Raw genomic sequence first — 15102 nt, 5'->3', positions numbered from 1 at the left:
CTGCAAGCTCCGCCTCCCGGGTTTATGCCATTCTCCTGCCTCAGCCTCCCGAGTAGCTGGGACTACAGGCGCCCACCACCTCGCCCGGCTAGTTTTTTGTATTTTTTAGTAGAGACGGGGTTTCACCGGGTTAGCCAGGATGGTCTCGATCTCCTGACCTCGTGATCCGCCCGTCTCGGCCTCCCAAAGTGCTGGGATTACAGGCTTGAGCCACCGCGCCCGGCCTCTTTGTGCATTTTTTATAGAGTTGGGGTCCCACCATGTTGCCCAGTCTAGTCTCGAATTCCTGGGGTCAAGTGATCCTCTCACCCATGCCTCCCAACGTGCTGGGATGACAGGCATAAGCCACTGTACCCCGCCAAAGACTTGGATTTTTGGCTCCTGCCTCTCCTTGCTGTTCTATTCTTTTTCTCTCCCTCTCTCTTGTCATGGTAGCATCAGAGAGAAGTCCCTCCTTAAGGCCCCCATGGATCCTTCTCTTCCTAGGACTAACAACTGGGCTCCCAGAAGAACCCTGTGAATTCAACTCAATACCAAAAGTATTTATGAAGTGTCTACTGCGTGCCAGGCACTGGGATCCCACAGTGAATGAGACAGAACTTGTGCCTTTACAGAGCTGCCCTTGTGGCTGGTGGGAAACAGATAGTGAAGACAGAAGTGAACATAGATGGTGTCTGGTGGTGATCGGAGCCATGGGGAAGCATCCTCTCCCCGTCCTGTATTTTCATTTCTCCTTCTCAACCAGTTTCCTCCCCCACCTACGAACACACACCTGCCCCGCCATTCTCAACCACACAAAATCAAGCCATGAAAAGGAAAAAACTAATCCCTTGCCTCTGGTGACAATTCTACTTCTTTTTTTCTCGAAAAGCCACATTTCTAAACAGAGAAGCCTGCCCTTCATCATCCCCCACTCTGAACCCTTCACTGCCTGGCATCTGCTGCATTCTTGAGCTTGCTCTCAGGGACCCCCAAAGCCTGGCATAGCCCAAGCTTGGGGGTCACCCACTCGGTCCCTCAGGGCACTCATCTCGAAGTCCACCTCCTCCTTCTCAAAACTCTCTCTCTCCCTCGGGGCTTCACAAGGTTGCCCTTCTCTGTCTCAGCCGCTCTCTGGCTGAGCTCATCTGAGTTCAGGGATTTAGCTCTTATTTCTATGCAGGCATCCAGGGGTGTCCCGGACAGAGCAGTCTGGCCCCAGCTTTGACTCAGCAAACAATGCTTAATGAAGGAATGACTGAATACAGGAACCAGGAGAAAGCACAATGTCAGATCCAAGATCCAACGTAGGAGAGACGTGTATTCAAATCTGCATCTCAGCTGTGACCACCTGTGTCCACCTGAACCAGCTTTTTCACCTCTTTGGGTCTCAGTTTTATCTGAGTAAAATAGGATAATCATAGAACCAGCCTCGCTTAGTAATGCTGATAATTCAATGAGATAAGTCAGGCAGAGGGGCCGGGACAGTGCCTGGCACCCTGTAGGTGCTCAATAAGTCGTAACTACCATAAATATTATTGTGATTATGTCTTTCCAGTAAACTGAGAACTCTATGAGGGTAGGCTCTGTGTCTGCTTCACCTCTGTAACCCAGCACTTGGCACATAGTAGGTGCTCAGTAAGAGTTTGCTGAGTGAATGCATGACTCCTCTGGCTCCAGCTCCCTTCTCACCCCATTGCCCAGTCCACACGTCAAATATGATTACACAGAAATGGACAGATAGATAGACAGGTAGGTAGGTAGGTAGGTAGGTAGATAGATAGATAGATAGATAGATAGATAGATAGATAGATAGATAGATAGAGTCTGATATTCTATCCCAATAACCCTTGGGAACCTCAGAACTAAACTCACTGTCCCCTCAAAACTCAGTCCTTCCCAGTTCCCCGTTCTTGGTAATGGATCCAACCATTCACACTTCAGTGATTAAAGATGCCCCAGCCACTTCCACTTCCAATTGAATGGAAGCCTGTTGAGGGCAAAATTCTTCTCTGATCCATTTCTGATCCCAGCACCTAGAACAATGTCTGACCCATTATAGATCCCCAGGAAGTATTTGTAGAACAAATTAAACATCACATAAACACACTTGTCCTCTGTCATTTGCTGGGTCTATCACGTGCAGGCTCGCCCCAGGGCTAAAGCCCTGCCAAGGGTAGCCATGGAAACCTGGACACTCCCTCACCCTGAGAACCCTAGCTGCTGAGATATCCCTGGCCTTGTCAAATGGTTTGTTGGCACATGGAACAGGATTACCCAGGGCTCACTGGCAGAAAGTCTACATCAAGTCCTCCTCCTCCAGGAAGTCTTCCATGATCCCTCCTTCCACAGGGAGCTTACTTGTCTCTGGAATGTTATAGAACTCATCTGATATGCTGTCCACTCTGGCATTTCCTGTTGGAGGGGATTACAAGGCTGATGGCTCAGAAAGGAATGAGGGAAGAACTCAGTCTTTAATGAACATTTGCTATGCCACAAGTGCAAGGCAAGTTCAGCATTCATGGTATTCCTTAATTCTCACAAAATCTCATGGGGCATTATGATCCCAGTGTGTGAGCAGGGAAACAGAGGAGTAGATGTTACATAGTTCGTCAAAGGTCACACAGCTAGTAAAAGGAGGACCCAGAATCATACACCTGACCCATCTGTCTGTCAAATCCATGTTCTTTACAAAAAAGGGTTGAGACCCAATAAGGATATAATGATTGGGATTTTCACAAGACCTCTAACCAGGGTGTCACGTGGTTTCCTTATAAACAAGGTGGAAAAGTGAGAGCTGAGGTACAGTTGGTTAAGTGGGTTCAGTGTTCCAATAATTGCTGATGAGTAGAACTGGATTTTTGGTATTAAACTTTCAGGCCAGGGCTCCATACAGCCCTAGGAAATGCTTTGCTTGGTCTACACGGTGCTTTAAAAAGACAAAATGGAATTAGCTGCCAATGTATAAATGCTAAGAGATCTTAGACAGAAATCCACATTCCTAGGCCAGGCACAGTGACTCACGCCTGTAATCCCAGCATTTTGGGAGGCCGAGGCAGGCCTGACTTGAGGTCAGGAGTTCGAAACCAGCCTGGCCAATGTGGTGAAACCCCGTCTCTACTAAAAAGTACTAAAATTAGCCGGGTGTGGTGGCAAGTACCTGTAATCCCAGCTACTTGGGAGGCTAAGGCAGGAGAATCGCTTGAACCCGGGAGGCGGAGGTTGCAGTAAGCCAAGGTTGCACCACTGCACACCAGCTTAGGGGAGAGAGTAAGTGTCAAAAAAAAAAAAAAAAAAAAAAAGAGAGAGAGAGAGAGAAAGAAACCCACATTTCCACATTTCCATTTCCAGCTTCTCTTTAAAAGATCTGGCAATCCTTGGTCTGGACCCCTACATGGCAACAACTGGCATTGCCGAGAAGTAGCTGCCCCCATATACAGGGTATGTGTTTCACTCTGCCCTAGTCCTCAACCACTCTTTATAGTCTTAGGTCCAGTCTGCCTCACAATTTTTGCTCTCTGCTGGAGGAATCTCGGTCAGCCTTCATAAACCAATACAAGCTGCACACCATGGACTGCGGCTGAATGCATGGTGCCGGTGCCCTGGAACCACCACTTATTAGCTGTGTGACCTTTGGCAAGTGTCTTAACTGCCCTGTGCCTTAGTTTACCATCATGAATAATAGGGTAAATAATTTTGCCTGTCTCATCTCTATGTTCTGAGTCGATACACAGCAGGTATTTAGGCACACAGCAAGGTCTCAATAAATGTTGGGGTTTTTTTTCATTTTGTTTTGTTTTGTTTTTTGAGACGCCCAGGCTGGAGTACAGTGGTGCCACGTTGGCTCACTGCAAGCTCCACCTCCTGGGTTCATGCCATTCTCCTGTCTCAGCCTCCCAAGTAGCTGGGACTATAGGTGCCTGCCACCACGCCCGGCTAATTTTGTGTGTGTGTGTATTTTTAGTAGAGACGGGGTTTCACCGTGTTAGCCAGGATGATGTCAATTTCCTGACCTCGCGATCCACCCGTCTCGGCCTCCCATAGTGCTGGGATTACAAGCTTGAGCCACCACGCCCGGCCAAATGTTGATTATTTTTAACAGGATGGTGGGACATGCCCCCAAGTGACTGCGCGGAAACTTTCCTCAAGTGTTTAGTAGGAATTCAGGAATGGTGGGAAGGACTGGCCAAAGAGATGGAGCTGGGTAGGTCACAAAGGCCCTTGGGTGTTAGGCTAAGGAGGTTGGATCTTGATCTTGTCCTGATCTTGATCAAGAGCAAGATAACCTGAGTTCAGTAAGAGGAGAGTGTCCAAAGACCCCCAAAGCTGAAATGCACAAGGAGAGGGTGGGTAACACAGTTCAGCAATCACATGCGTGATCCCCAAACCCAGTACTAGTCACATCACAGAAGCAGTGGTCGTCTTTGGTGGTGATGGCAGGAGTGTGGTGCCCAGAACAAGGGCTCCTAGCAACCCACACCCAGAGGGATGTGCCTGGCCCTGGGCCTGCATGTGAGCAGGCTTAGGAGGTGTCTGGATCACAGGAGACAGAAGAGAGGGAATTGGGGCTGACTTGGGTTTGGAAGGTGGCTGGGGGTACCCAGTCTGTCTCCAAATCTCTGAAGGGCTGTGGGGAGTAGGAGGAATCAGAACTGTCCCATGCGGCTCCAGATTGCGGAACAAACACCCACCAGGCACGGACGCACTAAGCAGTCAGATTTTGGCTCGATGCAAGAACGTTTTTCTAACAGCTCATGTGTCCTGGGAATTGAATGAACTGTCTTGGGAGTGGTGAGTTTCCTCTCCCCGGAAGGCACTTTTTATTTGCCACTTTTTAGGAAAAGAAATGTCGCATGGGAGGTGGGCACTGAGTGTGTGGGCTATGCCCCCGCTCGACTTCTCAGGAAAAGGAACTTAATCTTTAAGTGTTGGAAACACCCAAAATGCAAACGAGATCTGTCAAAGCTCATGAAGTCAGCTTTGTCAGTTACGAAGCCTCGGTTCCATCCTGTAAAAAATGTTTTTAAAATTACATTTTGTCAAGGTTCAAAAACAAAGAAAACTCATGAGCCCTTCAGTTGCTCCATAACATGGAGAGAGCTGTCAACTATTTCGTGCTCCCTGCCCTGTAGGGCCCCCTCCCCACAACATTTTATGCAGGTCGGAGTCATGTGCAGATATGTTGCGAGAGCAATGACCAGTATGAGAGAAGCAGATGAGCTCCAGGATGCCCGCGGGGTCTGACATTTTGGGCTCTGGAATTGACTTATTCTTGAACTCTCTGAGCTTTTCCAGCAACAGCTTTTGCATTTCCTGCTCCCCCTGCCTAGAATACTTAGTCCTGGATTCTTTATCCTCCAGGTCTCGCCTTAAATGCCACCTTCTCCAGGAGGCCTCCCCTGACTACCTACCCAAGGTCACCCTGTTTTTCCCCTTCATGGCACCAACCGTCATCTTTGACTCTCTTTAACTTACTTGTTTATGGCTCATGTATCTTATGCCTTCCCCTAGAATATAGGTATCTGAGGGCAGGAAACATGTTCATCTTGTTCTTTGTGATATTATCAGCAGGTAGCAGAGGGCCTAATATATATATTATATATATGTGTGTGTGTGTGTATATGTGTATATATAATATTTATATTTATATATAAATTTTTATTTTATATAAATATATATATATACATATATATATATATATTTAGATGGAGTCTCCCTCTGTCACCCAGGGAGTGCAGTGGTGTTATCTCGGCTCACTGCAACCTCTGCCTCCCGGGTTCAAGTGATTCTGCTGCCTCAGCCTCCTGAGTAGCTAGGATTACCACACTGGGCTAATATTTGTATTTTTCATAGAGACAGGGGTTCACCATGTTGGCCAGGCTAGTCTCGAACTCCCGACCTCAAGTGATCCGCCCACCTCAGCCTCCCAAAATGCTGGGATGACAGGCGTGAGCCACCACACCCGACCCCTAATGTATATCTGGTGGCTGATAATTATTTGTGGAATAAAAGAATGATGGGATTGATGAACCAATTAAATCTGGAAGTAGAAGCAGCCCCATGTGGGTTTCAGCCAGGTTGTAAATTGGCAGCTTCCTGTAAAGATACACACAGCTAATTCTATCTGGGTGTCAGCCTAGGATGCACATGCAGCTTATACATATGTTACAGCTGTTGGTTAATAACAGGCTCAATTTCAACTTTCACCATAACTTTGGCTAAGAAGGCAATCCACACACCAACTTCATAGCAAATACATGTTTTATCTTTGAAAAATGTAATCCATTAAACTGTTCACTCTTAAGACATCTACCATGAACTAACCTTCCTTTCTGTCTTCGTTTCTGTTGTTTTCCCTCCACCTAAAATGCTCTCCAATCTCTTTTTCTAACTAGTTAAAGCCTACTTATTTTTCCACATGGTAATGTCCCTTCTTTTTCTGAGGAGGGAGAAACCCTAGGAAAAGCCGTCACTCTGCCTGGCAAGATCACAGATGGTGCCCAAGGTTCCAGGCTCACGAGCCTGAATCATCTGCAATTCAAGGCCACTCCACCTGTCTCAATCCCAATCCAACCCAGCAAATGTTTCTTGAGCAATTTGGTGGGCAGAGGTCCCGTTAGGCACTACGAGGACCAAATGCAAAGTGAAATCCACCAGTGCAAGCACCGAAGAGTTTCTAACCTAGTTTCTGTCTCTTAAGACAGGGGATGTGGGAACAGGCCTTCAGAATGTCCGTCACATCTAGAATAACATTGGAACTCTTTCCCTGGGCCTAAGAGGAGGTGCCTCCTCTTTTGAGACACCTTCCCAGATACCTCCCCAGCAGAGTTCATGGCTTCCTCCTTTTTTCCTGGGTCAATCTTCCTAACCTCTGTAACAGCACATAGCACATCCGCCCAAGTCAGAGGCACCTGTCTCCCCTCACAGAACATGGTCCCGCACCTACTCCAGCCTTGCCTTATACCACTCCTAAGACATTCCTGGGAAGAAGCCAGATGTGAAGGCTTTTAGTTCCTTAAACCCACTCATTTCAATCTCTCTCTCTCTCTCTCTCTCTCTTTCTCTGCCTCTCTCTCTCTCCCTCTGCCTCTTTCTCTCTCCCTCCCCCTCTTCCCTTTTCATCTGTTATTCCCTCCCTTTCTTCTCTTACTCAACGCCTACTCATCTTTGTAAACTTAACATACTTATCATTCAATAACTATTTAACAAGCACCTATTATGTGCCAGATGCTGTTCTAGACCCTGGGGATACAGCAAAGAGCAACACAGCTGAGAACCCTGCCTTCATGGCAGAGCTTGCATTCTGGAGGGAGAAGACAGAAATAGACAAGCGAATAAGTAAAATGTACAGTTTGTTAGGTGGTGATCGATGCAATGGAGAAAAATAAAGCAGGGAGCAGGGTAGAGTGCTGAGTGTGTGTGTTTGGGGATGGGGACGGGGACTGTTGATGGTGGGAGTGGTCACTTTATTTATTTAGACAGTCTTGCTCTGTCACCCAGGCTGGAGTGCAGTGGTGCAATCTCAGCTCACTACAACCTCTGCCTCCTGGGTTCAAGCAATTCTCCTGCCTCAGCCTCCCGAGTAGGTGGGACTACAGCCGTGCACCATCATGCCCAGCTAAGTTTTGCATTTTTAGTAGAGACAGGGTTTCACTATGTTGGCCAGGTTGGTCTTGAACTCCTGGCCTCAAGTGATCCACCCACCTTGGCCTCCCAAAGTGCTGGGATTACAGGCATGAGCCACCGCACTGGCGTGGAGTGGCCACTTTAAACAGGGTGACCGAGAAGGTTCTTGCTGGGGAGGTGACACTTGAGTAAAGCCATGAAGGAGGTGAAGGAGCATGTTATGGGGACATCCTAGGGGAAGAAAGCTCCAGGCAGAGGGAAGAGCAAGTACAAAGGCCCCAGTGTAGGAGCGCACCTGTGAGCTGGGAAACATGGAAGCTGGGTCTGCTTTGCCAAAATGTCTTGTGAATCCATCGCCCTGCCCTGAACTGGATCAACCCCCGCTCTGAGCTCTCCCAGTACCATGTGCTCTTTCTCTTCACACCACCAATCATATTGTGTTGCAATGTCTCTCCCAGGAGGCTGTGAGCCACCTGTGGACAGGGGCAGTGTCTTTCATTAATACTTTGACATCTCCAATGCTCAGCATAGGGCATGACACACATTTATTGATGAAATCAATCAACGAGTGAACAAACTAGACTAGGAATCCTTGAGGGTGTCTCATTTATCTCTCCCTGGCAGCATCTGGCACTCTCTATGGCACAGATTGTGTCCTAGGAAAAAAATGTTTGTTGAAGGGCTAATAAAAATAGCTGATGCCTTATTGAGCCCAGATACCACACTAAGTTCTTTATGGGGCTTCTCTCATTTTATCCCTAAGGTGGCCCTATGAGGTAGATATTACTATCATATGCGCTTTGCGGATTAGGACACCGGGCTTGAAAAACAGAAATGGCTCAAACGTGTACTGAGCTGGTCAGTGACAAAGCTCGGAGTTGTCCTAATCCGTTTGACTCCCAAGGCCACGTATACTTAGCTCAAAGCTAAACCGCCTTCAGAGAGGGGAGCGAGAGAGAGAGAGAGACTGAGGAAGGGAGGAGGAAGATCTCCCTATAAGGGCATCTCACCCATCTCTGGGTTTCTTTCTGTGTGTACCGAAGTGTCTGGCACACAGTGGATGCTCTCAACAGTTAATGGATGTTAAATAGATGTTGGCGAGTTCTCTCCCTAAAGGGGAATATTTGCCTGTGGTTTAGGTTAAAAAGAAATCCAAGCAAGGCCTCAGATTAGCGTAAACACAAGCCCTGACTCAGCCTATTCATAACTCTCCCTGGTTTTGCCCGTAATTTTAGGTATGACCTTCCGGTAACCTCCATCTTCCCTTGAGGTGTGGCCTGGCTTCCTTAAGAGCCAGCTCTCCAGGCCTGACAATGACAGGTGAAGGACCCAGCAGCCCTAGAGAGACTTCTTCAGCAGAGGCTGTGCCTGCCCACCTCCCCCTGGGCCTCCTCTTGGGCTCTCCACACACCCCCTTCTCCAGTCTCTCCCTCCCAGCTGGCGTCCCTCCACAACCCCCAATTTGTGCAGCCCCCATCAGTAACTAACCTCTTTGGCCTGGCCTCAAATCCTGCTCTAGAGGTCTGCCCCCATGAGCAACCTCCTTGGGCAGACCCTGGAGCCCCAGGTCTCGCTGGCTCCCCGTCTCCAGTCGGAACATTGGGATCCACAGACCATGGATCCAGGGAGAATCAGTTCTTGGGCTCCAGAATCTTAAAGCTGTGAATGGGAGTGACCGATGAGGAGGACAAACTCGGAGAAGGGGAGGAAAAACTTCTGCCCGGACCCAGCCGGGTAGAACCCCGCTCAGCCCCCCCACTGCCTTTGCAGAGGCAGGAAGTCCTGCACAGTCAGGGCCTGTGACTGGCTGTCCTGCCAAAGGGGCTGGGCGGTCACCCAGAGAATTCCAATGAGGGTGGATTTGAGTCCTGAAATATCCAGGTCACGGCTTTAGCCACTTCACAAGCCTTTGCTAATCCCCTCAGCCAGAAGTAACCCCTACCTCAGTCCTGGGCTCAGAACCTTCTTAAGGCTCTGACAGCCTGCTAAGTATCTTGACTATCTGAGTCCCTGGGAGCTCATCAGTCTTGGCGGGGACAAGAACATGAACACAATACTGTTTCTAGTATACAGTAAAACTATCTAATATGCAAATTTCCCCTATTGTCCCAATAATGGTTTTTATATCCAATTCATTGACTTTTTTCCGATCCAGAATCCAAACAAAAATCAAGCATTGCATCTAATTATTGTGGCTCTTTGGAGTCCTTTAATCTTTAATCTGGTTTCTTTGTTTGTTTGTTTGTTTGAGCTGAGGTCTCACTCTGTCACCCAGGCAGGAGTGCAGTGGTGCAATCTCAGCTCACTGAAGCCTCGGCTTCCTGGGCTTAAACGATCCTCCCAGTAGCTGGGACCACAGGCACATGCCACCATGCCTGGCTAATTTTTTGTATTTTTTGTAGAAACGGGGTTTCACCATGTTGCCCAGTCTGGTCCCAAACTCCTGAGTTCAAGTGATCCATCTGCCTCAGTCTTCCAAAGTGCTGGCATTATAGGGGTGAGCCACCATGCCCAGACTTAATCTGGTCTGTTTTTTAAAATGACATTGATGCTCTTGAATCCAGACCATTTGTCTTGCAGAATACTCACCAATTTGGATTTGCCTATTGCTTCCTCATGATTATCAGGTTAAACGTTTTTTGTAAGAATACTATATAGGCCAGATGAGGGGTGTGCACATTTTCAACTTTACTAGTCATTCCCCAAATACTCTCTTCAATGGATGTGCCAGTTTACACTCCTAGAGGCACCATAGCCAGCACTCGATAATATCACATCTATCGGTTCTTCTCTACCTGATGAGTATAAAATTGTGTATCATTGTTTTTACTTGCTTCCCCTGGCTGTTGGTGCAACTGAGCATTTTTACATACACCTTATGGCCACTTGGATTTCTTCTTCAACGAATGGTCTGTTGGTATCTTTGCCAATTCTGGGCCTCTTTGTCCTAACTTCCATCCGGGTCCTTCCTGGCTCTGCTCTGTTGGAGAAGGAGGTAGGGGGAGTGTGTTCCCTCAGGCTTCTGTATCAGCAGCTTCCAGGAGGCAGGACACTGGAGGACAAGACAAGCGTTTGCTACATATGTTGCAAATATATGCTGTAAGCATGCCAGTTGTCTTTTATTTATGGCATTTTTATAACATAAAAACTTTTGGCTGGGCTTGGTGGCTCACTCCTATAATCCCAGCGCTTTGGAAGGCTGAGGTAGGCGGATCAGCTGAGATTGGAAGTTCCAGACCAGCCTGACCAACATGGAGAAACCCCGTCTCTACTAAAAATATAAAATTAGCCGGGTGTGGTGGCACATGCCTGTAATCCCAGCTACTTAGGAGGCTGAGGCAGGGGAATTACTTGAACCCAGGAAGCGGAGGTTACGGTGAGCAGAGATCGTGCCATTGCACTCCAGCTTGGGCAACAGAGTGAGACTCCATCTCAAAAAAAAAAAAAAACAACCACTTTTAACTTTCATGTCATACGAGTTATCAATCTGTGATGTTTAGTACCTTGTTTGCAAAGTCCTGCATGACTCTCTGATTGTGAGGTTAACAATATTTTTCTGAATATCTTTCTTCTATTGGTTCTAAATTTGGGGGTTTTACACTTAGGGCTTTAATCCTTTAATCCATTTGGAGTTTATTTTCATGTGTAGTATGAGGCTGAAATTTCGTTTTATTGACCCATAAGGAAAGTCAATGATTCCAACACCTTTTGTTGAACAGACCAATTTTTCCCCTCTGACTTTATTTTATTTTTATGTTTTTTTTTTGTTTTTTTTTTTTTTTGAGATGGAGTGTCACTCTTGTCGCCCAGGCTGGAGTGTAATGGCATGATCTTGGTTCACTGCAACCTCCACCTCCCAGTTTCAAGCGATTCTCCTCCTCAGCCTCTGGAGTAGCTGGGATTACAGGCGCCTGCCACCACGCCCTGCTAATTTTTGCATTTTTAGTAAAGATGAGGTTTCACCATGTTGGCCAGGCTGGTCACGAACTCCTTACCTCAGCGATCCACCCATCTCGGCCTCCCAAAGTGCTGGGATTACAGGCGTGAGCCACCACACCTGGTTTTTTTGGTTTTGTTTTTGAAACAGAGTCTCGCTCTATCGCCCAGGCTGGAGTGCAATGGTGCAATCTCGGCTCACTGCAACCTCCACTTCCCAGGTTCAAGGAATTCTCCTGCATCAGCCTCTCAAGTAGCTGGGACTACAAGTGTACACCACAATGCCCAGCTACTTTTTTGTATTTTTGTAAAGATGGGGTTTCACCATGTTGCCCAGACTGGTCTCGAACTCCTGAGCTTAGGCAATCTGCCCGCCTCAGCCTCCCAAAGTGCTGGAATTACAGGCGTGAGCCACCACACCTGGCCTAATTACTATAATTTTTTTTAAGTCTTCATATATACTAAGGAAAATCCCTCTTCTCTCTTCTTTAGATATGTTTTGATTATTCTTTTTTTCCAAGAGGTAAGGTCTTGCTGGATGGGATGGCTCACATCTGTAATCTCAATACTTCAGTACTTCGGGAGACTGAGGTGGGATCACTTGAGACCAGGATTTTGAGATTAGCCTGGGCAACATAGGGAGACTCCATCTCTACTCAAAATTCAAAAATTACTTGGGCATGGTGGTGTGCACGTGTAGTCCCAGCTACTTGGGAGGCTAAGGTGGGAGGATTGCTTGAGCCTCACAGGTAGAGGCTGCAGTGAGCCATGATCATGCTACTGCACTCCAGCCTGGGTGAAAGAGTGTGACCCTGTCTCAAAAAAAAAAAAAAAAAAAAAAGACAAGGTCTCACTCCGTCACTCAGGCTGGAATGCAGTGGTGTGATAATGGCTCACTACTGTCTCAAACTACTGGGCTCAAAAGATCCTTGCACCCAAGCCTCCCAAGTAGCTGGGATTACAGGCACATGCCACCACAGCTGACTAATTTTTTTTTTTTTTTTTTTTTTTTTTTTTTTTTTTTTAGAGATGAGGTCTTGCTATGTTGCTCTGGATGCTCTGGCTGCTCTGGAACTCCTGGCCTCAAGCAGTCTTCCTGCCTCTGCCTCCCAAAGTGCTGGAATTATAGGCATGAGCTACCATGCCTTGCCAAGAGCAATTAAATCAAAATAAAACAAAATAAAATACCAATATCTTACACATGTACACAAAACGAAAAGCTTCTCTGGTACATAAAAGAACTTATAACTAAAGTAATAGTCAGACCAACAGGAATGATTCAATAGAAAGTTCATAGGAGGCAGTCATGTGCTATAAAATGGTTTAACAATCACCTCTTGTAAGGAAGAGGGAAATCCCTGGTTTGTAGAGTCTGCCAGTTTCTTCAGTGTAAATTTCCCCAATATGGCCTATTCCAAGTTACCAACATGATACCACTAAATGTGGAGCTGGGAAAGTAAATGTTAAGTTGGACTTTATTAAAATATGAAACTTCTGCTTTGTGAACAATACAAAAGTCACAGACTAAGAGAAATGCTTTAAAACACATACATGATAAAGGACTTGTGTCCAAAATATACAGTGAACTCCTAAAACTCAAAAATAAGAAAACGAATAACTCAATTAAAAAATGAGCGAAAGATCTGAACAGACACTTCGCCAAAGAAGACACACAGAGGACAGGTAAGCATATGAAAAAGCACTCAACATCATGTGTCATTAGAAATTGCAAATCAAAATAACCATGACCTACCTATGAGGATGGCTAAGATCTAAAACGTTAACACCACAAAATGCTGCCAAGGATGTGGAACAGGGACTCTCATTCAATGCCAGTGGAAATTCAAAATGGCACAGCCACTTTGGAAGACAGTTTGACAGTTTATTTTTTGCCTGTGTGCAGTGGCTATTCACAAGTGTGATTATAGCATACTCCAGTCTCAAACTCCTAAACCCAAGAAATCCCTCCTGCCTCAGCCTCCTGAGTAGCTGGGACTACAGGTGCATGCCACCACACCCTGCTCCAATTTGACAGTTTCTTACAAAGCTAAATATAGCGTTACCATTCGATCCAGCAATTGTACTCCTAAGTTATTTACCCAATAGAGCTGAAAACTTATGTTCACTCAAACACCTGCACACAAATGTTTACAGCAGCCTTATTCATCATTTCCCCAAACTGCAGGCAACCAAAAGGTTTCTCAATAGGTGAATGTATAAACAAACTGTGATACTGCCATACAATGGGATGCTATTTAGCAACAGTGTAAGAAATAAGCTATCAAAAAGAAATAAGATATCAAATCACAAAAAGATATGGAGGAACATAAAGACATAAATGAATTCAATCTGAAAAGGATATATACTATATAACTCCAGCTATATGACATTCTGGAATAAGCAAAACTACAGAGACAATAGAAAAATCAGTGGTTGCCAGGGGGTTGGGAGGACAGAGGGATGAACAGGCAGAGCACAGAGAATTTTCAGGGCAGTGAAACTGTTCTGTAGGATATGGTGATGGTGGATACAGGACATTATGTATTTGTCAAAACCCATAGAACTGTGCATCACAAAGGTGAACTTTAATGTACACTATGGGCTTTAATAATAATATATCAATATTGAGTCATTAATTTTAACAAGTGTGTCACACTAATTCATGATGCTAATAGGAGGAAAATCTATGCATGTGTTGGGATAAGGGGGCAGTATATGGGAACTCTATACAATTCTTCTGTAAATCTAAAGCTGTTCTAAAAAGAACCATCTATTAATTTAAAAAGAAATCCTATTGCCGTAAATGTCCTGAAGTTATTGCATGCATTCTCATTACAATGCAAGCATGGTAAATACTTTATTTTCTTCCTTTGTTTCAGGTCCATTTTTTGTTTGACATGTTTTGGTGCTCTCGGGCAGTACATCTCAAATTTTCCTGTGTCTACAAGTCGACTGGGGGATTTTGCTAAGATGTAGATTGTGATCTACCAGGTCTGGCGGAAAGCCTGAGATTTTTACATTTTTAACAAGCTCCCTGGTGATTCCCATGGGGCAGGTACGACCACACTTGGAATAGCAGGACCTGCAAACAGACGAATAAGACTGGAGACCCAGACTCCACCCTTTGTACTCTGTTTTCTTTCTTTCTCTTTTATTGTAGAGACAGGGTCTTACTATGTTGGCCAGGTTGGCCTTGAACTCCTGGCCTCAAGCAATCCTCCCACCTTGGCCTCCCAAAGTGCTGGGATTACAGGTGTGAGTTACTACGCCTGACCTTGTATTCAGTTTTCTTTTTTTTCCTTTTTTTTTTTTTCTCCTTTTTTGACATGGAGTTTTGCTCTGTCACCCAGGCTAAAGTACAGTGGCACGATCTCAGTTCACTGCAACCTCCGCCTCCCAGGTTCAAGCAATCCACCTACCTCAGCCTCCCATGTAGCTGGGACTACAGCTATGCACCACCATGCCCAGCTAATCTTTTGTATTTTTAGTAGAGACGGGGTTTCACCATGTTGGTCAGGCTAGTCTCAAACTCCTGACCTCAAATCATCTGCCCGCCTCAGC

The 15102-nt window shown here is 46.1% G+C and overlaps 1 protein-coding gene across 2 annotated transcripts in view; it reads right to left on the bottom strand.

Annotated features, from left to right (window-relative positions):
* PLA2G5 (phospholipase A2 group V) overlaps nt 1–15102 on the bottom strand; it is a 33398-nt gene that overhangs the window by 13275 nt on the left and 5021 nt on the right. Inside the window, exons 2-3 of one of the 2 annotated variants that reach the window (XM_025400798.1) lie at nt 13295–13401; nt 10481–10639 (exon numbers count right to left, since the gene is read on the bottom strand). In XM_025400798.1, the coding sequence (XP_025256583.1) occupies nt 10481–10563 (83 nt within the window). In that variant the 5' untranslated portion in view covers nt 10564–10639; nt 13295–13401. Of the gene's footprint in view, nt 1–9093; nt 9349–10480; nt 10640–13294; nt 13402–15102 lie in introns of those variants that run through there. The other variant, XM_025400808.1, reaches the window with a different exon arrangement.

The sequence above is a fragment of the Theropithecus gelada genome, chromosome 1 (genome assembly GCF_003255815.1).
Source record: "Theropithecus gelada isolate Dixy chromosome 1, Tgel_1.0, whole genome shotgun sequence".
NCBI lineage: Eukaryota > Metazoa > Chordata > Mammalia > Primates > Cercopithecidae > Theropithecus > Theropithecus gelada.
Note: the sequence above shows the minus strand (reverse complement) of the source record. Positions and strands in the feature narration are given on the sequence as shown.